The sequence below is a fragment of the Mixia osmundae genome, assembly GCF_000708205.1.
Source record: "Mixia osmundae IAM 14324 unplaced genomic scaffold scaffold_13, whole genome shotgun sequence".
NCBI lineage: Eukaryota > Fungi > Basidiomycota > Mixiomycetes > Mixiales > Mixiaceae > Mixia > Mixia osmundae.
This window is the reverse complement of record NW_014575551.1, coordinates 327,817-350,227: the sequence shown is the minus strand read 5'-3', so window position 1 is coordinate 350,227 and position 22,411 is coordinate 327,817. Positions and strand designations below refer to the sequence as shown.

Below are 22,411 nucleotides of genomic sequence, written 5' to 3'. Positions count from 1 at the left end.
GCATGGATTCATACTCGGAGCCCGGCAGCGCCGAGTCAAGTGCCGACGAGCAGCACAATGCCTATGACTCAGGACGTCACTCAGATCTGGACGAGTTGTCACTCATGGATGAACAAGAGCCGGGCGCTGGCATAAGCTCAGACTCCGATGAAGTCTCTCATGTCACGCCTCGGAGAAGGGCACTGGATTCGGCTGGCCCTCAGATATCTCCACGAATCGCCTCTACCCCGCCGAGACGACCGCCCGTCAAGATCACAGACAGTCCAGACCATTCCAAGGAACCGAGTCCATCGTACACTCGGCCAGGGTCTACCGCACATGTACCTTCGAGCGCGGGCACGTCGACTCCAACGACAGCAAAGACGCGGCCGATGTCGCGTATGGCTGATGCCGAGGCTAGCGCAAGGTTTCACTCGCTTGGCCCGGACATCGCAAGCCCAGGCAGGCGGGATCAGTACCGCTCAAGCGATAATGAGATGGACGACTCGCTTGATGACAGCCTGAACACTTCAACGTCTACAAAGGTACCGGACACCAACGATGCAGGCGCGTCGAGACAGCGTAGGCTGCCAGACTTTGGCCTTGTGGAACAGCAAGAGGTGAGGATCCTCCCCATACTATCTGCGTACATGCTTAATGTCAGATCGCAATGACAGCGGACTGAAAGCTTGTCATCAACGGTGGTTGCGTTGCTCGAAGAGCGCAATGTCTACAGAGCGAAACAGTACTCTAGCCCGGGCGCAAACACAGCGGGGCTTCTGGCAACCATCAAAGCTCTCAAAGAGGAGAAACGGGAGCAACAGAATAGCCTTGAAGCCTTCAAACAGTCGCAATCGATGATGGTGCAGCGCTGCAAGTCAATGGCCGATGAGCTCAAGAATGCTCAAGCCGAGACAAAGGCGGCGAACGAACGAGCCGCAGACTTGCACAGACAGCTTGCGCAAGCACAACATCGCATCAAAGACCTCGAAGCAGACGTGCGTGAGCATGGCTCGTGTAGATCGACGTGCTGATCCTGGCTCGAGCAGAGAGAGCGCGCCGACGAGCGTCATGCAATCGAACAGAGACGTTCCCAAGACAGCTTCAGCCGTGACCGCGATCTTCATGATGCTGCCCGTCTTATAGAGGTTCGTACATGGGCACGTATCGCAACGAAGGCTTACCCTCCGGGGCAGAGCGAAAATGAGGATCTGAGGGCACAAAGCCAAGGCATGCAAGCGCGGTTAGAGACAGCAGATCATCGGATAAGAGATCTTCAGGAAGCAATACGTAGTCTGGAAGACGATAGCGAGGGCCGCGTCGATCCGGCTGTGCGTGGTCGCCGCTCGGTTGAGGTGCATCACTGACTGTGCATGCAGGTTGTCGACGAATGGCGCAACAAGTACCAGGCAGAATACCTCAGAGGCAATCAATTGCAGCTCAAAGTTCTGGGGATGGAGCAAGCGACTAAAGAGCTATCACTCCAATGCGAGACGATCACTTCAAGAGCAGAAGCGTACCAGCAGGCGATCGATACTAAGCATAAAGAGGCGCAGCTGCTGTCTGTCGACCTTCAAAAGAAGCAATCAGCCAATATGGCGCATCAGCGCGAATTGCGCGAGGTCAGACAGCAGATGCAAAGCCTTTATGCGACCCTACAAGAGTACGAGTCCAGATGGCAGAAGCTCGCTGAGAAGGGCATGATCGATGCACGCAACATCGATAGCCTGGAGACTGCCTTGCGTAATTTGCAATCGGAATACGATAGCGAAAGCGAAAAGCTGAAAGAGGTGCGTCCAAGCAGCCTCGGCAAAATGACTCGTATTGATTGGTTCTTGTCAAACAGCAAGTTGCACAGGCACGCACTCAGTATTCGAGCACATCAGCAGCCCTGGTCCAATCGCAGGCCAAGTCTTCGCAGCACGAAGCTCAACACGTACAGGCGCTCTCTGAGCTCAACGCAGCTCTGCGAAAGCTCGAGAACGAGCTCCAAAGCGCCAAGCTAGCGCATGACGACTCACAGAAGAAGCTAGAAGCTGAACATGCGCTACGTAATGACGAGCTTGCTGCCTACCGCAGAGAGCGTCGCAAACTTGAACTTGACTTCAAGCAGCGACTTGCGGAAAAGGATCAGCTGCACGAAAACCTAAGAAACGACATCAATAATGCCGAGATCCATCTGGAAGCGGACAAAGCAAGTATTCGGGAGCTCGAGGATGCGTTGCGAAAAGCCGGCGCCAAGGACAAGTCGCAGCCAAATTACCAAACTGCAATCTACCTCGAGCATGATCGTTTGCAGCGCGAGCACGATGACTACCGAGCGCGATACGAAAGGGCCAAAGCCGAAGTGCAAACTCACAAGCAAGCTATTGGCCAATTAGAGGCCCAGAATGCGACGCTCAGCGCCGAAAAGGGCGAGGCGGAGAAGGCTCTGTCAACTCAGATTGAGAACAGATTGTCGATCACTGCTAAGCTGGATGACACTCAAGCTAGGCTGCAACGAGCAAAGGCCGCGTACGACACGCTCAAAGAGAGCACGCCCGCAAAGGTGAGAGTCTCCGACACACACCTGACCGGCCAGGTCACCGAAAGAAACAAGCTCCTGGAGACCGCATTGACGGCTATAGAGGAAGTGCTAGGAACAGGCTCAGCACGGACAGGAATACCTCAGCCCAAACCGTCTCAGGACTTTACGAGCTTTTCCAGACAGCTTCAGAGCAAGCTCAAGAATCTCGCTGGCATCAAGGCTGCATTTCGTCACAGAGCCTCAGAGATTGAGGAGAAATTCGTGGCCCAGCTGGCGATGCTGCGCAAAGAGCAAGATAGCAAACTCAAACTTATTGATCGCATCGAAACGCAGCTCAAAGCAGCACAGGCGTTCTCGCAGGGATGGCGCGCAAAGGTAGCAGCTCGAGATGAGGAGAATGCTACCCTTCGAGCAGAGGTTGAAGAACTGCGGAGCAATCTAGTCAGCTTCTACGCTTCGACAGGCGCTGAGCCGGTGATGGCGCTGAGGATCAAATACAATAAGATCAAGGAGCGATTGCGCATCTCCGAGACACGCTTGATAGCTGCCAAGGCCACGGTAGTCAAAGGTAACGAGAATATCAAAAAGATGGATGTGGAGCTCAAGGCCAGAGATGATCTCCTGGACAAGTACGAGGAAGATCAGAAGCTCGGCGCGGAGCAAATGACGCGTCTACAGCATGCTCTCGGGCGTTTGCAAATACAAGTAGATCGTACAAGCAACACCGAAGCTTTGGCGGCAATCGTCGAACGCACTCGTCAGAACAGTCACAAGTCATCGTAAATGTTGTCGTCATTCATATCCTCCCAGATGTATCTGAATTTCCCAGTCCGTTGCGCTGTGGTCGTGCTTGAGCGTGAAAGCATCCTCGTCCACAACGAGAAGTATCATGCCGTAGAAGATTGGTTGGATCGAAAACTTTCGCGTTGGCTCGCCATCAATGAGGATCATCAGATTGCCCAGTTGAGCCGGGCTTGCATTTGCCAAAGTCATGGCAAAACGTCCTCGCAAGCTCAGTTGAACGCTGAGGGCAACGCTGAAGGCTTTGCTGGAACTTTGCACAGCGTACGAGCTCTTTTGGGAACTGTCGCCTGTGATGGCCGGTCTGATGCGGTTTTGCCAGACGTAATGCGTGACCAAGAAGGCAAACGCGAACAGGGCAGAGAACAAAGTCTTGACTGAGCTGTAAGGAGAGCATACTACGGAGCGAGCAAGCGCTTGTACATCCAGATCTTTCGAGTTGGGTTGGAAGCGACGTCGCACGAAGGGTATGAGCTGCGGCATAGCTTCCTCTCTGCGCGACTGGGTCTGCGCAATCTCTGGCTTGTTCTGGCTGCGCGTAATGATTTCGACGCGCTCAACAGGGCTGAGGGATGCATACTTGTCGATGAGGCCGAGAAGTGAGTAGCTGACGCGCCCATCAAACTGTCGAACAAAGGCAGTCGTCATCGTTCGCCAAGTCTCTGGCTGCAGCACAATCTGGGCGATCGGCTGGTCAGGATCACCCTCGAGCGCGTTCATGATGGACGCATTCATTGTCTCGGCATCGAAGAGAAGAACCTGATCCGTGCCACTCGACAGTAAAGGCTGAAGCTCGCCCCGTGTGAGCATGTGGTACGCGCGCGCGTCGGGCTCGGCTCGCGTGTTCCAGAAGCCCAGAGTAAGACCATGTTCGTGTTGGCGTGCGATGAAGAGAGCTGGTCCGAAGCCTTGCCCAAGATTGTCTTCGAAGACGCTGGCTCCGACTTTGCCTGCAGAGCTCGTTCGAGCTTGGCATGCTTTCCAAGCACCGGACGAGTCCTGTGCAACAAGTCTGCGAATGACTGCACCGTCGTATTTACCAGGCTCATCTGTCAGGTATAAAGGTGCCGTCGTCATCGCATTGAAGGCAGCGTGATACGTTGTGAAGCCCAAGGTGTTAGATGATTGAAACATGTCAAAGTCTGGGAGAATGTGTAAGGCGTTGTGAAGCAGCGCAGTCGTAGCGTTGTTGTAGACGTGATGACGATGTGAGTCTCTGACAAGAGGCAAGAAGTCATCGCTTGTACGAAGAGGCGCACGAACTCCCTTGGAACTGAGACCCACCGGTCCGCTCCATGTGCGTGGTGAGCCAGCCATGCAGTCTGTCTGGTCGAGACCAGCAGACTTCGCTGCTTCTCGCATCGCTTTGGACATCGTCTGACGCCATTTGCCAGCGGCACGACCAGCAGCATCGCGCAAGACATAGTCCAGATGAGCTTGATTATCGACCTTGACAAAGTCAACGCCTGCCGACTTTAGAGCGTGGAAGAAATCGGACCAGAAGGCATACGCATCTGACTCGCTCGGAAGATGCCATACATCGCCATTAGGAGGACCGCCTGTTGGATCACGGAGCAAAAAGTCGCGCATCTGGTAGCGCTTGGACAAGGCAGAGTCGGGCGAGACACCACCCCAGTATCTGTCCAAAGCCTATCGTAAGTCTACGGTAAGGTTACAGCTCATGACAGACTGACCCTTGCATTGTGAGCCATACGCCGACTCGACGGATGCTCGGGAATTGAGCCTTGATGTGTCGGATAGCATGCTCTAGGTCATCTAAGCCATCCTTGGGGGAGGTCTTAGCGCCTGCTGCCTTGAGATCGTTCCAACCAGGCATAGCGCCAAAGTTGACCAAACGGCGATCGTTGCCTTTCTCAGGCGGTCCGTCTACGTATTGCCAGCCATCATCAAGCAAAAGAGAGTCAAAGCATTCGAGCAAATCTGCCTCTTCAAGGCTGGTGAGCATGCTTTCGACTTGACTGAGCTTGTAATCTTGTCCAAGCGCATTCCATGTGCATACTCCGAGACCATACGGCGTGCCGGTTGTGCCCACTTGCAGTGAGCTTGGGATCGAGCGCGGTGCGTCGTTCGCCAGGGTCTTCATCAGATTCTTGTTGTACTCCCGCGCAGCGCTGACCATTTGCTCGATGAGGGCGGACAATTGTGACAGTGGCGTCCATCCGACCGCCACGACTCCGCGCGCGTCCTCCGAGCTGTTCGCGTCGAGCTCGCATCGCAGCCAGAAAGACGAGTCGGCCATGTCGCCTCGCAATGTCGAAGTGACGCTCGGTGTGCAGAAAGGATAGTAGACCAATGCTTCGTCTGACATGACACTCAGATTTGAGTCTGATTCTGACTCCGTTCGGAAGATGAGCAATTGAGCGTCGATATCCGCTCGAAGCATTGCGTCTTTAGCCAGCAGACGAGGTACGAACCACGTAGGCTTTGAGCGCTCGAGCACTAATCCATCGCGCATTTTCGGCTGAGCGAGCTTGAAAGACTCGAGCTGACCAGACTGCAAGTCTGCCGAGAGATCACATTCGATGATCAGTACTTGTGGCGCGGCAGTCGACAAGAGTCGTGCGCGATCGTCCACAGGGGTGACCATGTCTGCGAGCGATGCGACGCCGACGCGAGATGCATGCACCTTGATGTGAGCATTCTCGCCCGATCCAAGCCAGAGAATGCGATCGTTGTCTTGCGTGTAGCGTAGCCGGTAAGTCAATTCGTATGCGCTCTTTGCAAGAAAATTGTGCTTCGAGCCTTCCAGTGATACCACGGCCTCCAGCAAGACCGTCGATGAGTCACCAAGCGAGAGGACATCGCATCGCTCGAACGGCACTGCGCGCCACTGATCTCCGTCAGCGCCTAAATTGGTCCATGCCTCCAAGACGATGCCGGCAGCAAGCAAAGATGGCTCAGAGCAGTGTGCGTGCAGCCTGATGGAGCGAGTCTCATGCGTGATGGCGAATGTTGTCTCCGTGCCCAGCTGCTGGTTGAAGTGAAAGTGATGCGCCATCTGGCGGCTGTGATGACGCTGCTTTGTGCCTTGCCCTTTGCTTTGCGCGCGCTGTCGCGATTCGCGTCGATCCTCGATCGGCTCTGCTTTTTTGTCTGGATCCACAACGCTGGGAGACCGTGTCAAGCATTACCATGGCCAGATCTCAGCAGCGACGTATCTTCGCTCGACATGTCTTCCTCGATGCTGCTTGTGCTTGCGTTGGCGGCGGTCGGATATGTCTGGTTGCGCACTTGGCTGAGGACGACCAAGCTACCGCCTGGACCGTCGGGTTGGCCGGTCCTTGGCTGCACGCTCGATCTGATTGATACCACAACCAAGCCCTGGGTCCGCTTCGAGGAATGGTGGAAGCAGTCAAACGCAAAAGTCGACGTGATCTGTGTGCCTACGCTCAATCAAACGAATATCGTCCTTATGAGCGCCAAGGCTGCCAACGAGCTCTTCGAGAAACGAGCGCACATCTACTCTGCTCGTCCGGTACGCTGATACGCGCAGTTCTGTACTTGTACTGAGGCATATAGCAGAGCTCGCACTACCTCAGTGACATCGTTCGCGGCGGCATTCCGCTCGTAGACATATCAGACTTGGACAGGCGAGTCTCCTGCTTCCCTTGGGTGGCCTCGCGTGCTCAGGCCGAGCGCAGAGTATCCGCTCAGCGCAAGATGCTACATGAGCAGCTCGGTGTGAAATCTGCTGCCCAATGGCAGCTCATCCAAACTGAAGAAGCACGCGAAATGATTGGCATGTTCCTGCAGTCGCCTAGGGGCTATCTAGACATTTTCCAAGCGTATGTGATATCAGTTCAGTACATCTCACTCGCGGTTCTGACGTCCCCTTGCAGCACGATGGAAAATCTCGTGAGAAAGACGACATATTCTTCAAGCGCGACAGTGACATCCGAACGCGTATGGGAGCACAAGCGCAGGTCTTCAGCGAGAACCCATACACCTTTGGCACCACTTCTCGACATCTTTCCAATCTTACGATTGATGCCCAGCTGGCTTCCCGGCGGAAGTTATAAGATAACGGGCAAGGCTTATTTCGAAGAGGATCGTCGAATCTGGGAAGGCTTGCGTGATGACATAGCCTTAGATCTCGCTAGCGGTACTCTGCGACCATCCTATATGTCGCAATTGATTCACACGCAAGCGCCTGAGCGTCACGGCATCTCTCAGCTCGACTTGGCCTTCATCGCGGGCAATCTCTTGACAGCGGGCGGTGACTTGCCGGAAATTACGCTCGAGATCTTTGTTCTCGCAATGGTCCATCATCCGATGGTCGCTCGGAAAATACAGGAAGAGCTCGATTCTGTGGTGGGCCGAGATCGCATGCCAACGTTTGCAGATGAGGCGAAGCTGCCCTACACTCGGGCAGCGATCCTGGAAGTACAGCGTTGGCGCACGCTCGTTCCTATCTCTCTTGCACGCCGCGTACTCGAAGACGATGTCTACCAGGGCTACACGATTCCGAAGAATGCAATAGTATGGCCCAACCTTTTGGCGATGAGTCAAGACGAGTCCGTCTATCCCGATGCGAAGAACTTCAAACCCGAGCGATTTCTGACATCAGCTGGCGACTTCACTCGCAAGGATGAGCTGGCTACATTCGGCTGGGGCAAGAGGTTGTGCCCAGCAGTGCATGTCGCACGCAACGTCGTCTTCATTAATGTCGTGTCTCTAATGTGGGCATTCGATCTCGTGCCAGATTCGACACCGGACGGTATACCTATCCTGCCTAGCGCCGACATGAGAGATTGGCGTGGTGTCCTTCCATGGTCTGTAGTCCCCTGACGATCGACAAAAGGACTGACGCTGCACTGCAGTCGACCACAGCCATTCGCCCTCGAGGCTGTCCCCCGGAGCAACGTTGAAGCAGCGATGCGAGCTCGCCGCGAAGAGCTCGTCTTCTCTCATGACGGATAGACGTCCGATGCAATGTTTACGCTCAGTTCCGAGTGTCGCCTACGTCAATGCACTGGTGAAGCAGTGGAGAGCTGCGCTTCTTTTCGACGACTGGTGTGGCTGCAAGCGACACGATCACCACTGACACCCATTGTGGGACGCTACCATCGCATCTATAGGGCCACTTTCGAAGTATAGATTGTCGCCTTGTATCTCATTCAACATAAGACTTTGCCACAATATTGCGTCATCAGCAGCATCACTGGCCCCATACACCCATAGCACGACGACTGATAACGTACCATTTCGCAGCCGCGTCAGTCCAGTAAGACTCTGAGAATCCTCTTGAAAGTAAATGGCGGCATATGCAGTGGCCAGCTCCTCACGTCAAAACAGGTGACCGTACCCGGCCGTACAGACTACTCAGACTGATGGCCACAAGCTGCTGATGAACAACAAATTGTCGTACCCGGCCCCTGACGGCCTCGTGAGCGCGTTAAACGTGTGCGATATCGATTTCGTAGCTTCAGACCACATTGCCCGCAACAGTCTCAAGAGCGTGTTGCCTTGCAGTGCCTGGAGCCCTGTCACTTCCTACGTCCGTGACATACGCATGCGCAATTGAGAAAGGTTCACTCGCGCTCGGAGCGAATCGCACTGTTGCAATGTCGTAATTTCCATCTTCGCGTTGCGCACGACTCTTTCGCGCTTAGGCTTTGCTTCGAGATGACAACTCTGATGCGGCAACATAGGCCAGTTAGGGCTCTCGTACGGCCTCATCTTCTCGTCGGTTCACTGCTCGGCGCCAGTGTCGGCGTCTACGCCGGCAGCTCGACTAGACGCACCTTGTGGTCGAAGAACGCAGACATCAAATGCGATGCAGTCGAGCCAAGCAAGAGCAAGAATGTCTTCTCGCTCGACAAGCTCAAAGAAGCCTTCCAGCTTCCAGACGTACCCGAGCAACTCAAGGACTGGGGTCAATCGTGGAAAGAACTTCGACAAGGCTATGATTCTATCGTGTCAGAGCTATCTAGAGCAAAAGGCTCTTTGTACAGAGACATCGTCGACAAGCACTCTGAGGATCTGGTATCCAATCCAGAGATTGACTGGCAGGCGCACGTCAGACTGGATGGCGAAGACCGTCCTCCTGCGCTTCCGCACGCCGAAAGAGCTTACCTGCGCAACCGACGTGAAAAAGCGCGCCTGGCGTTTGCCCGTCTGATCGACGTTCCGGTGGACGAGATAGATGCGCTCGATGTGCCCATCATTGGTATCGCTGGGTCTGGCGGTGGCTATAGGGTCAGACTTGGTCTACTTGCGCGCGTACAGAAGCTGAGCACAGAGTAAGACTTTGCAGGCTATGGTCAACACGATTGGCTCACTTAGAGGCGCGAAAGCATCAGGCATCTTAGACTGTACAACCTATCTCGCTGGCATATCAGGCAGCTGCTGGGCACTCACTCTGTACTACTCACTTGGCAAGGGCGATATCGAACACTTGATCAGCCATGTCCGTTCACGAATCACCACATCATTTTTCGACAAGACGACGTTCGATCTCCTCACTAATCCTCCCACTAATTCGTATCTGTTGAGCGGCGCAATACTCAAAGAAGCCTCGGAAGCTGGCGAGTTCTCTCTTGTGGATGCATATGGGACGCTCGTCGCTTCGAGGCTTTATATACCTGATCATATCGATAAGCTTGACAATAAGCATCTCAAGCTTAGCAACCAGAGGCAGTACATAGACGATGGTGACTACCCACTGCCAATTTACTCAGCCATCCGTCATTCGATTCCGCAATTTGATACAGTAATCGAGCTGAACAAGCAACAGATACGCAAGCTCGCAAGTCGTGACAAGGACAAAGTCGAGACTGCCGAATCGCTTGAGAAGCAAAAGCGCGAGCTGCTCTCGAGAGCATCTTATCAGTGGTTCGAAATGACTCCCTATGAGATCGGGTGCGAAGAGCTGGGCGCATGGATACCAACATGGTCCTTCGGTCGCAGATTTGAAAACGGCAAGAGCATTGACCGGAAACCAGAGCTCAGCACGACCATCTTCGCTGGCATCTGGGCGAGCGCCTTCTGCGCAAGTCTTGCAAATTACTACCGCGAAGTCTCACCTCTGCTCAAAGTGCTTCCCTACTATAGTCGCATCAACGAGATAGTGTCTGCATACAACGATGATCTGTCTGCGCTCCATCCATTCCCACCTGCCAATATTCCCTCGTATCTCAAGGGCATCGATGGGTTGAGAGCAGGCTCAGAAGATCTCACTCAGACCGATACGCTCGGCTTCCTCGATGCAGGAGCTGTCTGTAATTTGCCGTACGAGCCTCTTTTTAGGCGTAATTGCGATTTGATCATCGCACTCGATGCCTCTGCCGATTCGCAAGAGGTCTGGTTCCAGCGAGCTTCTGATTATGCCAAGAAGCGCGGCATGGCAGGTTGGCCCAAAGTCGACTATCGTCCGCCCGCTACGTTTGCAAAGAAGCAGGCAGAGGTCAACCAAGGAGACTCGAAGGATGTCAAGCCCAACCAGACGAAGGAGCCCAAGTCAGAGGATAAGGTCGGAGAAGCGAAAGATCAAGCCGATCATCAGAAAGCCGGCACTACTGATCAGCCGACGGGCGCAAGCGACGCCGGATCAGCGCCTGAGGATGGCCCGATGCCGGAAGTATCGAGCGACTCTGAGCCGCCGATAGGTCGTTTCAATTGTTGGGTAGGTGACTCGCAAAACACAGGCGACAAATCTGCTCGTCTGGACGAGCCTACTGTCGAAGAAGTCAGAGATCGAGATGGAGTCGCGCTCGTCTACTATCCTTTGCTACCTGGCAAGAAGCTCGACAACGTCGCAGAAGTGTGGTCTACTTGGAAATTCGACTATACGCCTGAACAAACGGATCAGCTTCTTGATCTCGCGCAAAGCAATTTCGAGACTGGCGATAAGAAGCTCAAAATCATTCTCAAGGGTCTTTATGAGCGCAAAAGAGCACGTAGACTGCAACAACAGGATGCATAGAGACAACACACACAGTTTGCTTGCCTTGCTTACATACGGAAGACGCCGAAATTGCCTGGCGACTGATGCTCTCGCTTGATGTCGAAGCTCTCGTGCGCTGTGGCAAGCGCTAAGCCGAGGATCGATCGAGTCTGATCTGGCCGGATGATGCCATCGTCCCAAAGACGCGCACTGCTGTAAAGCGCGGTTGCTTCGTGCTCGATCTGGGCTTTTAGCTTTTCTCTCTGGCTGGGATCGCTAGACACGGACGCCATCACCTCGCTGAGTGCCTCGCCACTATTTGGCTGCATCAGCTCGGCCCATCGATTATGATACATGCCTACCTCATGACAGAGATCTTTGCGTTCGGCCACATGAACAGGAAGCGAGGATCGTAAGCTCGCCCAGCGCAGCCATAATTGCCAGCACCGAAACTACCGCCAACGATGACAGTAAATTTGGGCACAGTCGTCGTTGCGACTGCTTTGACCATCTTGGCGCCATCACGAGCGATGCCGCCCTGTTCGGCATCCCTGCCTACCACTGTAGATAGAGCAAGTTCAGTTGTTGTATCGCATTATCACGGAACACGCACTGTATCCGGAGACGTTGACGAGGAACAGCAGCGGGATACCGCGTTGCTCGCATAGCTGGATGAATTGCGTCGCTTTTAGTGCTGCAGACGAGAAGAGGACGCCATTGTTTGCGATGATACCGACGGGATAGCCGTGTAGATGCGCAAAGCCAGTGATGATGGTCTCGCCGTACAGCTTTTTGAAGAAGTGGAACTTGCTACCGTCGACTAGTCTCGCAATGATCTCGAGCATATCGAAAGGCTTGCGAATGTCCGCACTGACAATACCATTACAGTCTGTGATATCGTACAGCGGTTCTTCAACGGGCCGTGGCTTGCGAGACGATTCATAAGGGAGAGGTTTGTAGGAGAAGCTAGCGACTGCCTGTCGGGCGAGAACGAGTGCATGCTCATCGGATTCTGCCAGGTGATCTGTCACGCCCGAGACAGTGGAATGCATCAAGCCTCCTCCCAACTCCTCTGAAGATACGACTTCGCCTGTGGCCGCCTTGACGAGGGCAGGACCGGCCAAGAAGATCGCGCCTTGATCACGCACGATGATGTTCTCGTCCGACATGGCGGGCATGTATGCACCACCTGCGATACTGAGACCGTGCACGACCGATAGCTGAGGTATGCCAGCTTTGCTCATCTGAGCTTGATTGTAGAAGATCCGGCCAAAATGCTCTCGATCTGGAAACACTTGAGATTGGAAAGGCAGAGCGGCCCCGCCTGATTCGACGAGGTAGATACATGGTAGCCTGTTCTCTGCCGCAATGGCTTGTGCGCGAAGATGCTTCTTGACGCTGATGGGATGGTATGATCCCCCTTTGGACGTGGGATCGTTCGCCAATATCATACAACGCGTGCCGCTCACTGTACCAATCCCACTGATCATCCCCCCTGCAGGTAGCGGGTCTTTGTAGAGCTCATGACCGGCAAAGGGCGACAGCTCGAGGAAAGGCGAAAAGGGGTCGAGCAAGCGATTGATCCGGTCGCGTGGTAACAATTTGCCTTTACTCGTATGCTTCTCACGGGCTTTCTGCGAGCCGCCGAGCCTGATCTTGTTGGTGTAGAGGTCATCTAAATGATTTTGCAGGCCGTCCATGGAGAGTTTATTGCTCTTGAACGCAGCAGACGAGGTATCAAGCTTGGAAACGAGCGCTGCGGCGTGATGCTCGTGGCTGACACTGCGTTGAGCCGTCGAGCTGATCAGTCGAGCCGACCATGCCAGCCTCGGCTTGGACAACCGGCGCGGCAGCCATTGCAGCGGCATGACGCCCGGCAGCAGGGGGTTGATGAAGTCGCGACGTGGAGGAGAAGCGAGAAGCACGCGACCTCTTTGACAGGTTTCGCAGCAATCTACCCGCTCAGATCTGGCAAGATGAGGCTACAACTGGCATCCGGGCTGCTTGCTACGAGCTTGTTGTGCGTCACCGGGCTTGATCTGTACGACGACGGCGCCCAGACGGTGTTCAGATCGACTGCGACAGCCGATGACGTCCTCGCCAGCCGACTCGAGAGTCTCCCTGAGTCTCACCTGGAGCAGCTCGTCGATCACATGCGTAGCCTGCCCGAGAAGCGTCTGATCAGTACATCTCCCGGCGAACAGCGTTGGATCACAGAGGGCGAGAAGGCCTTGCTCGTCCTGTCGGGCACACGGTTCATCGATCTGACGGACAGCATCGATGAGCGCGCACTTGAGAGCAAGTCGATGGAGACATTGCCTGCTTCCCTCAAGCATGCAGACAAGCTGTCCGCATACTTTGACGCACTATCGACCGATCGCATGAAGGCCTTTCTCACGACTTTCTCTGGCTTTCGTACGCGCTACTATCGCAGTCAGACGGGCAAAGAATCATCTGAGTGGCTACAAGCTCAAGTGCAGCAGCTCGCTCTCAAACACAAATCGCTCAACATGAGCGTTGCTGCCTTTCCGCACTCATGGGGCCAGTCCAGTGTCATCGCTCGGCTACCGCGAGCTACCCATCCCGACGCTGCTATCGAGGCCCAGCTAGCCCGAGACGAACAAGTCGTCATCATCTCTGCACATCAAGACAGCACAAACCTGCTGCCCTTCTTGGCTGCACCCGGCGCAGATGACGACGGCAGCGGCAGCACGACGATCTTTGAAGCTCTCACTGTTCTGGTCGAGAAGCAGCATCGACCCGTCAATCATACTGTCGAATTTCATTGGTACAGCGCAGAAGAAGGCGGTCTGTTGGGCTCGCAGGCCGTTTCGCAAGCATATGCTGGCATGGGTCAGAAAGTCAAAGGTGTTCAACATTTCGACATGACCGGTTCGTCGCTCAATCCGCTTGCATCATCTTTGCTGACTCTGCTTGGATTGCAGCCTGGGTCAAGGCAGGCACAGAGCCAAGGATGGGCATCATACAAGACTACATCAGTCCCGAGCTGACCGCCTTCGTCGAGAAGCTCGGTAAGGAGTACGTACAGATCCCACTAGTACAGACTCAGTGCGGCTATGCATGCTCGGATCATGCGAGCTGGACCAAAATTGGTGCACCGAGCGCATTCGCCATCGAGGCGACGTTCCAAGACAGCAATACGCAGAACATCCACTCGACGCGCGACACTATCGATCACCCAGAGTTCTCCTTCAAGCATGCTGCACAATTCTCAAGGCTGGCAATCGCCTTTGTAGCAGAGCTCGCTGGCTAGATCGACCCAGTGTGACGTGTAACCCTTGACGCATACACCGATGCATTGTATTGTCTGTTCATTACAGCCCACCTGCAAGTATGCGCTGGGCCATCCTGTCGCGCACCGTCGAAAAGGCGTTCATGATTGTCTGCTCGCCTGGTTCAGCCGGACTGAAGCATCTAGAAAGAAGACGCACTTGTTCGTTGATCGTGATATTGCTCAAGTCTACTGTCCCAGAATCGGGTCTGGGCCGCGAGACACGAGAAGCAATGGCGTTGGAGTCGGTCTCTAGGATGATGCTGCTCTCGACTTGTCAGTCTACTGTTTTGGCGCGACTGGGACACGGACCCATCGTCTACAGTCTCGTCAAGTGCAAGTACGACGAGGTCGAGGTTCTCGAGCACCGAGCGTTTTTCGACCTGGTGTCGTAACAGCAGCGAGACGGCATCGTAGAACGCGTTGAGCGCAGATTGCAGCATGAGCTCATTCTCCCCTTCCGGTCCAATGATGTAGAACGTCAGATCGATAGATGCTCTGAACAGGACCAGATGCGAGGCGTAGAGTATGATATCGCCTTGATCCACAATCAGCAGTGCTCTGCATAGCGATAGGAAGTGAGCCTACCTTGAGCGCGACGTGTCTTGTCCCATATCGCCGCTTCGAAGGCTTTCTGGTCTTTCAACGTCTTGAAGGGACTCACATAGGTGCCCAGGACGAGCGAGCTGTGCTTGGCGTTGGAAGTCGAGTCGCCCAGGGCTGATTTGCTCGTGTCCGAGTGAACGGGCTGGAAGTATTTGGCTAGCAACCTATTGCCGTCGCTGTCGATGATGACGATGGCCGTCGTCGAGAAGAGCGACAGATTCTGCATGCGTGAGATCAGCCCATGCTCGGCGGTCTTGCTTGTAGCCGCTTACCATGCTGCCGCCGTCGTCACACTTGCGCTGAGCCAAGCTATGGTCAAGTCGCGTGTCGACCATCGCTACGTCGCCCAGTCTTGGTCGTGTGGCGATCAGATCATGGCGGGCTCAAGCGCAGCGAGTCTCTCCAGTGCAGATAGCGACGAGGCTGCCAAGCAGATCCACGCACTCTACTGCTTCGATGTCCTCTCCGCACGCTTATCGGGCTCACCGATCCCCTCTCCGTCGTTCGATGACCGATTACAGGCCTAGTGCGTCAGCTCTTGCTCTCAATCGATCTCAACAGCTGATGCAGCCATGCACTACAGCCCGTTATTCGTCACTTGGAATATCCAGTCGAGCAGTTCATCCAAACGCTCGCCGAGGTTGAGGGGCTGCATCGGCAATTTCACTGCTGCACCGCTCGGCACCGGTCTGCGAGAATACGCAGAGATCTCGTAAGCTCTGTCTCGAGCCTGTATGTCAGTCTGTGCTCATGCGTGAGGAACAGCGCGTTTAAAGATAGTCGATTCAACCCCATCAACTCGGCTGAGCTACCGCGATTGCAATGCAGGCAAGCATCACGCCCCTGTCAAGACTATCCTGATGGAGCTGACATTGACCGGTTGAGACAGCGTCTCGCTTCTCACGCATTTCGAGGAAGCAGACGATTATCTGGACTGGCAGATCGGGCAGCATGGCATCTACATCCATCTCCCCGATCCACATGACCATACGAGATCAATCGCACAATCACTCTCGCGACGAAGCGCACGAGAGCTCTCTGCAACCTACTTGCCTGACGTCATGCCCGAGCAAGGCTGGTCAAAGCCAGAAGCAGTCAAGTCTGCCGTTCGCAAGTCTGGCTATTCGTTCGTCATCGCTCTACTTAGCCTGATCAAAATGTTGATTACAAAGCGCAGTGGGCGAATCACCCAGGAAATACTGAACAGCATAAGATTGACGCGCTATCAAAGCAGCAAAGTCACCGTCACTTATGACGAATGGCGAGCAGCATCAGCAGCTAGTTCGCTCGCATCCTCGCCTTCACCGGTCTCATCCTGAGTCTCGCAAGTCCACTATCTGTCATCCTCGTCCCCTCTCGTCATCGTCATCGTCTGCACATGTTGCATGTTGCATGTCATACTTACGTCATAGACTTCATCCTAGACGCCGCCCATTGTTGTCAAACCAATTCACTCGAATTCTCTTCACCCGAGTATGTCCGTCAGGCCTCCTTCCACTCGACCGCCTACTGCTGCACTCAGCATCCGTCGACCAACGACTGCTGCAAGCACAAGAGAAACTACCAATGGCGGCGATGCAGACTGGGTCGTCGCCGTCTTTGAAGCCAAAGGCTCTCATCGTCAGGTTGCTGTCGCCGCCATCGATGTCGAGAGATCTCTCTGCTTCCTCAGTCAAGTCCGTCTCAGCTCACACTGGTCAGACGCTTCGGCTGAGGGCATTCTGCAGGTCTGCGATACGCAGACATACGTCAAAACGCTCCACATCATCCAGCAACGCTACCCTGCCACGCTCGTTCTACCTTCTCAAGTTACTACGACTATGCTCACAGTCGACAGCCCAAGTGCTTCTTCAGTCGGTCCCTCCCCTGTGCTCTCTTCGCTCACCATCCTCAGTCGTCTGATCAAGAACAACTTTGAGATGACACCTCTGCATGGACTAGCGAAGAAGCACTGGGCCATCGATCAAGGCATCGAGCTCATCGATAAGCTGGCTCTCGATGAACCGGCCAAGATGACCCTGCTGGCCACAGTCACAGAGAAGCAAGTTTGAGAAGCCTCTTTGCCAAAAGCTCGTACCTGACCCAACCGAGTAGCACTCTCGCTTTGGCTGCTTTTGCAGGACTCATCCGCCACCTCGAGGGTCATCATCGCATACTCTACGCGAACAATTCGCTCAAGATCGTCTTCACCGCGCTAGAAGGTACTATGGTCCTGGGAACCGACACGCTCAGGGATCTCGAGCTGCTCCAGAATGTATGTCAGAGCGTCTCGCTCGCACAACAGGCTGCTCATCCTGTCAGTAGACGATGGACGGCTCGAGTAAGAAGACACTGTTTGACTTGCTCAACTCTTGCATGACCCCAATGGGCACGCGCCTTCTCAGAAACAATATCACCTCGCCCTCTGCAGACCGCTTCACCCTCAACAAACGCCTCGATGCAGTACAAGAACTCGTCATTAACCGCGATACGCTGGAGACATGCCGTCAAGCGCTCCATAAACTCGCAAAGACTGACTACGACAAGGTAATCGGCAAAATTTCGACCAATAAACCTCGCGATTTCAGAGGTCAAGGCGATCCTGCTCGAGAAGCGGAGAAGAAGATCAGCACTGTGCTTCAGCTACGAACACTGCTGGAATCGTTGCCTAGTATCGCTCTGTCGATAGATGCCAGCTCGTCTGATTTGTTGAAAGATCTCGCGAGCGGGCTACGGGGCCAAGCCGACGTGATCCTTGACTCGTTGCGCGACACGATCAACGAAGACGTTGTCACGAGCTTCCAAGAAGGCAAAGGACAATTGGCTTTGCGCAACGTCCGGGTCTATGCAATCCGCTCAGAACGCAAATTGCTCCTCGATGTCGCTCGGGTGACGTACAAGGAGAACATGCAAGATCTACTCGACATGGCAAACGAAATGAGCGCGATAGCAGGCACCACCGTCAACCTTGTTCCAGTCAGCTCTGGCTTTGCATTCTCTTGCTCCAAAGACGGGCTGCCGGGCGGCGTTTTGCCAAAGGGTTGCACAGAGGGAAAGGCAAAGTCTGGCAAGAGGATCCAGTTCGCTTCGGCTGACCTTGTGCGTCCACACTATGCAAGTATGACTGCATTGACCCAGATCTCGCTGGGTCAGAAGAAACGTAATGCCCGCTTGCAGCAATCGCTCGAAGAGGTCTTTCTGCTCAGTGATGAGTCTGTCTGGCTTTGCGCATCTCGAGAAGTACTGACGAGATAGGCAGAGCGATCGACGAGCTCATCGAAGGTATCAAGCAGCACCTTGCCTTCCTCTTTCAATGCGTGGAAGCTATCTCTACGCTGGATGTGATCGCCAGCCTCGCCTATGTGGCTACAATCGAAGGCTGGACGCGACCCGAGTTCGAGAACGCGATGGCCATAAAGGCAGGCCGGCACCCCTTGGTCGAGCGATACCAAATGAGAGATCGAAACGACTTTATTCCCAACGATACGTACATCTCGAACAATCGATCATTCCAATTGATCACAGGTATCAACGCGGCAGGCAAGACGGTCTTCACAAAGCAAGTCGCTCTGCTCGTCATCATGGCACAGCTGGGCAGCTTCGTTCCTGCCGATCTTGCTTCCTTTGGTATCCACGATGCATTGCTTACTCGACTCAACAATGATGACGACCTGGGCAAGAGTCTGTCCACTTTCGCAGTCGAGATGCGCTCTGCAAGCATGATCACGCTCGCACTCGACGCTTTCCGGGCTCCTCTTGTCGTCATTGACGAGCTCGGTCGAGGCACAGATCCCGTCGCTGGCTTTGGTCTGTGCCATGCCATCGCGGAAGAGATCATCAAGAAGCGCGCTTTCTGCCTCTTCGTTACTCATTTTCGCGTCGGTCTGCTCTGACTGATCTCGCTCAATTCTCATTTGTCTTGCAGGAGCTGACTCTGTCACTATTCGGCTACTCGAATGTCGCGCAGTTCCATCTCGAGGCGAAAGCGCGTCGCTCGTCGTCAGCGTTCAGCTTCGAGTATAGACACCATGTCCAGCAGGGCAGCAATGCAGAGACCCACTATGGTTCACTGTCTGACTCTTTGCCGGTTTGCTCGCCTGACGCTGAGGTCAAAACAGGTTTGGAAGCGGCGAAGCTTGTCGACCTGCCCAGCAGCATGCTAGACTTTGCGCATCAGGTGTCTGACAAGCTTGCCCATCTCGAGCGCAAGTCCCGCATTGACGCTCAATCGACACGGGACGAAGTTCGCCGGAAGGAGATGCTTCGAGTGAGTCCATCTCCGTTTGGGTGACAGGAAAGGCCGACTAGCTTGACAGATCGTAGATCAGCTCGAAGAACTCGCCTTGGCCAGAGAGCTTTCAGACGTAGAGATCGGCGATCGTATGAGGGTTCTCCAGGCGGGTTCTATAGAGATTTTTGTCGAAACCGCGTAGAATTTTGACGCCCTAAGCTCTACGCTGCATATGGTCTGCGCCATCTTTGGACGCGTCCAGACCTCGTCGAAGGGCTAGTGCGCTCCAGCTTCGCGGGTAGAGGCCAGATCAAGGCTGACGTAAAGCTTGAGAATAGACCAGCCTGCGCAGGACGCTGGTCGACGTTCGTGGCGGTCATGACCAGCACCTACAGTTCTATCCTCAATGACCTCAACCGCGATGTTGCGAGGAACCAGCCGGCTGACATCTGGCAATTCTGCGCTAATTGGGTGAGCGGACTGTTCGCTACCTTGAGGCACACGAAACTGAGTGCCTGTGCAGTTCAATGCGCGCTTAGAAGAGCAGCGGGCAGCGACCCGACCGGTCGAGCGGTCTGTCACGCCGGCTGATCAATCCCGACCTATCTCACCTCCTGCAAACGTCATACCGGCGATGAGGAGCTCGCCGACAAAGCGTGAGGTCATCCGGAAGAAGTCAAACCCCAGCATGCTCGGTGCCGCTTACTCTTTCGGCGGCCTCGGATCAGGGATCGCTCCAGCGGACCCTGCTCCGTCGCCCTTTTCAGAGACTCCGCCTGCGTTGAAGCATCAGACAGCAGACTCGTTCGGCCACGATCATCCCGTTGTGTCCGGCAACGGACGCGCCAATTCGGGTCTGCGCAATGAAATGCCGTCAGCCTGGCAGCGGAGTGGCCGGCCACGCGCACCTATGACGAGTGCGCCCTCAGATGATGAAGGCGACTCGGGCGGCGATGATGGACCTTCTTCGCCTGGCCCGCCGCCCAATTACAACATTGGCAGACGGACTTCCGTCTCTGCAGAGTCACTCGATCCAGACGCAGCACAGACCGCCCTGCCCAAGACTGTGATCCCCAAGACGGCTTCGCAGCGTCAACGAATTGAGCATTCTATCGAGCACAACTTATTGTTCCGCAATCTAGACGAGGATCAGTACAATGACGTCTTGAACGCGATGAAAGAAGTCAGAGTACCTACTGGCTCAGAAGTCATCGTGCAAGGCGCCGTCGGCGATTACTTCTACGTCGTCGAAGAAGGTGTCTTCGAAGTATGGGTCAGACCCAGCTCAGCCGGGACCTATGGACCGGACGGTCAGCGAGCCTCGGGTCCCAACTATGGCAAGGATAGCGATGCAAAGCATGTAGCGACAATCGAATCCGGCGGCTCATTCGGCGAACTAGCACTCATGTACAATGCGCCGCGTTCCGCTACCGTCGTGGCCGTAAGCGCTACATCCACGCTTTGGGCACTCGATCGCGTCACTTTCAGAAGTATTCTCATGGAGCACACCAGTCGCAAGAGGAGGATGTACGAGACTTTCTTGAGCGAAGTACCTATCCTCGTCAGTCTCGAGTCCCATGAGCGTGCAAAGATCGCGGACGCACTCGAAGCCAGAATCTACGAAGAAGGTGAAGCGATTGTCAAGGAAGGCGAAGTCGGCAAGAACTTCTACATTATCGAGAGCGGTAGTTGCGAAGTCACCAAGCGTCGGCCGACAGGCGAAGAACGCGTCGTGATTCTTCGAAAAGGCGACTACTTTGGAGGTCAGTCTTTCTGTGTCATGCGCATGCTGCTCGTGCTAAAGCAGAAGGAACAGAACTCGCATTGCTCAATTCGGCACCTCGGGCAGCAACAGTTCGCGCGATCGGCGACAGAGTCAGAGTCGCTACGCTTGGCTCGAGGGCTTTCCATCGTCTGCTCGGTCCCTGCGTCGAGATCCTCCAGAGAAGGGCAGGCTCGTACAACTCTGCACCTGCGGCAGAGCCCAGGCGAGGCTTGCCTGGCAACACGCGATCGATCCAGCCTGATACCGCGGGTCCCCGTTCAAGAGGTCTTGGGATGGTCACCGCCGAGCAGTGAGTTCGGTATCATGTATGATAGAGTGCACAGTGTAGATTGCATTTCACGAGCTAAGCAGCGTGTGAGCAAAGGTCGCGACGCGCCGCGACGCCCGCGACTTTGCCACCCGGTCAACGCACGAGCTAGGCATTGGAACAGGCATCACGCTCGTCCACAAGTCACAATGACAGATGTTGACGATGCTGATTTGGTGAGCGAGAGCCAATACAAAGCTCCTGCCGCGCCGAAAGATCTGGAAAAGCTTGGTACGTCATACAGCTCACTTCTCGCGCATAGCCCACACACACATGCGCAGAGTTTCGAGATGACTCGCTGAAGAAGCAAGAAGAAGCGTTGGGTGTCGGGGCGAACGCTACAGGCAAAGCCAGAGTCACGGTACTTGCTTTGGTCCTCACCTCGGACTCTAGGCCAGAGCCAATCGTGCTGGATCTCACCAAACCACTGCCGGAAGCTCCTCTGGTCATCAAAGAAGGAGCAACGTACACAGCTGAGCTGCGTTTCCAAGTAGAGGATGCGCTCGTTTCGGGCTTGCGCTACTTGCAAGTCGTCAAGAGGGCAGGCATCAAAGGTAAGCATGCTGCTGATCACCGACAAGTTCGTGCTGATGCCTATCGACTGTGTCAGTGGATCGCATCGAGGTACTTTCCGCCTGGCTGTCAGATGATTGATACGTATTGAGAGACACTGCAGGCTATGATTGGCAGCTTCGCGCCGTCGGCTCAGGTACTCTCCAAGAAATTCGAATCTGAAGAAGCGCCGAGCGGCATGATCGTCCGCACTGGAACTTACAATGTGCGCTCGAGATGCACTGATGACGACGGAACGATTTGCGCCGACTTTGCTTGGAGCTTCAAGGCGGGTTTGCTCAGCAGCACGTGTTACCACGCGCTCATGAGCAGCCGGAGCAGATTGGCAAGGACTGGTAGAATGATGAAAGTGTCATGGTTGTGTGTGTCATTACGCAACTCGCATCTCAGTAGACCAGCGGCATAGCATAGCATCGCGTTGCGT

At 54.7% G+C, this 22,411-nt stretch overlaps 9 protein-coding genes across 9 annotated transcripts; 6 read left to right on the top strand and 3 right to left on the bottom strand.

Moving 5' to 3' along the window:
• Window positions 1–2: 2 nt before the first annotated feature.
• Window positions 3–3,289, top strand: L969DRAFT_54641 (uncharacterized protein; the record flags this gene model as incomplete). The annotated part of the gene is made up of 6 exons (XM_014709826.1): window positions 3–599; window positions 657–977; window positions 1,029–1,127; window positions 1,176–1,310; window positions 1,359–1,769; window positions 1,826–3,289. The coding sequence occupies 6 exons, from the start codon at window positions 3–5 to the stop codon at window positions 3,287–3,289; spliced, it is 3,027 nt and encodes a 1,008-aa protein (XP_014565312.1).
• Window positions 3,290–3,298: 9 nt separating this feature from the next.
• Window positions 3,299–6,326, bottom strand: L969DRAFT_54505 (glycoside hydrolase family 36 protein; the record flags this gene model as incomplete). The annotated part of the gene is made up of 2 exons (XM_014709825.1): window positions 3,299–4,946; window positions 5,002–6,326. The coding sequence occupies 2 exons, from the start codon at window positions 6,324–6,326 to the stop codon at window positions 3,299–3,301; spliced, it is 2,973 nt and encodes a 990-aa protein (XP_014565311.1).
• A 171-nt stretch (window positions 6,327–6,497) lies between these two features.
• L969DRAFT_97149 (uncharacterized protein) lies at window positions 6,498–8,248 on the top strand (the record flags this gene model as incomplete). The annotated part of the gene is made up of 5 exons (XM_014709824.1): window positions 6,498–6,803; window positions 6,851–6,918; window positions 6,970–7,113; window positions 7,168–8,100; window positions 8,149–8,248. 5 exons carry the CDS (start codon window positions 6,498–6,500, stop codon window positions 8,246–8,248), a joined length of 1,551 nt encoding a protein of 516 aa, XP_014565310.1.
• A 287-nt stretch (window positions 8,249–8,535) lies between these two features.
• L969DRAFT_253030 (uncharacterized protein) lies at window positions 8,536–11,267 on the top strand. Its single transcript, XM_014709823.1, has 2 exons — window positions 8,536–9,526; window positions 9,585–11,267. The coding sequence occupies exons 1-2, from the start codon at window positions 8,954–8,956 to the stop codon at window positions 11,250–11,252; spliced, it is 2,241 nt and encodes a 746-aa protein (XP_014565309.1). The 5' UTR covers window positions 8,536–8,953; the 3' UTR covers window positions 11,253–11,267.
• On the bottom strand, window positions 11,123–13,141 carry L969DRAFT_90731 (uncharacterized protein). The gene is made up of 3 exons (XM_014709822.1): window positions 11,827–13,141; window positions 11,576–11,774; window positions 11,123–11,528 (listed from the first exon to the last, which is right to left on the bottom strand). Exons 1-3 carry the CDS (start codon window positions 13,079–13,081, stop codon window positions 11,282–11,284), a joined length of 1,701 nt encoding a protein of 566 aa, XP_014565308.1. The 5' UTR covers window positions 13,082–13,141; the 3' UTR covers window positions 11,123–11,281.
• A 48-nt stretch (window positions 13,142–13,189) lies between these two features.
• L969DRAFT_20147 (uncharacterized protein) lies at window positions 13,190–14,487 on the top strand (the record flags this gene model as incomplete). The annotated part of the gene is made up of 2 exons (XM_014709677.1): window positions 13,190–14,105; window positions 14,159–14,487. The coding sequence occupies 2 exons, from the start codon at window positions 13,190–13,192 to the stop codon at window positions 14,485–14,487; spliced, it is 1,245 nt and encodes a 414-aa protein (XP_014565163.1).
• Window positions 14,488–14,548: 61 nt separating this feature from the next.
• On the bottom strand, window positions 14,549–15,386 carry L969DRAFT_97145 (uncharacterized protein; the record flags this gene model as incomplete). The annotated part of the gene is made up of 5 exons (XM_014709821.1): window positions 14,549–14,617; window positions 14,666–14,768; window positions 14,818–15,043; window positions 15,094–15,331; window positions 15,384–15,386. 5 exons carry the CDS (start codon window positions 15,384–15,386, stop codon window positions 14,549–14,551), a joined length of 639 nt encoding a protein of 212 aa, XP_014565307.1.
• A 99-nt stretch (window positions 15,387–15,485) lies between these two features.
• L969DRAFT_54590 (uncharacterized protein) lies at window positions 15,486–16,430 on the top strand (the record flags this gene model as incomplete). The annotated part of the gene is made up of 5 exons (XM_014709820.1): window positions 15,486–15,637; window positions 15,695–15,823; window positions 15,877–15,956; window positions 15,997–16,237; window positions 16,289–16,430. The coding sequence occupies 5 exons, from the start codon at window positions 15,486–15,488 to the stop codon at window positions 16,428–16,430; spliced, it is 744 nt and encodes a 247-aa protein (XP_014565306.1).
• A 156-nt stretch (window positions 16,431–16,586) lies between these two features.
• On the top strand, window positions 16,587–22,393 carry L969DRAFT_97143 (uncharacterized protein; the record flags this gene model as incomplete). The annotated part of the gene is made up of 14 exons (XM_014709819.1): window positions 16,587–16,787; window positions 16,839–17,152; window positions 17,206–17,365; window positions 17,416–18,189; window positions 18,244–18,302; window positions 18,350–18,968; window positions 19,016–19,357; window positions 19,407–19,491; window positions 19,584–19,792; window positions 19,845–21,084; window positions 21,138–21,396; window positions 21,527–21,645; window positions 21,696–21,968; window positions 22,080–22,393. 14 exons carry the CDS (start codon window positions 16,587–16,589, stop codon window positions 22,391–22,393), a joined length of 4,968 nt encoding a protein of 1,655 aa, XP_014565305.1.
• Window positions 22,394–22,411: the final 18 nt, after the last annotated feature.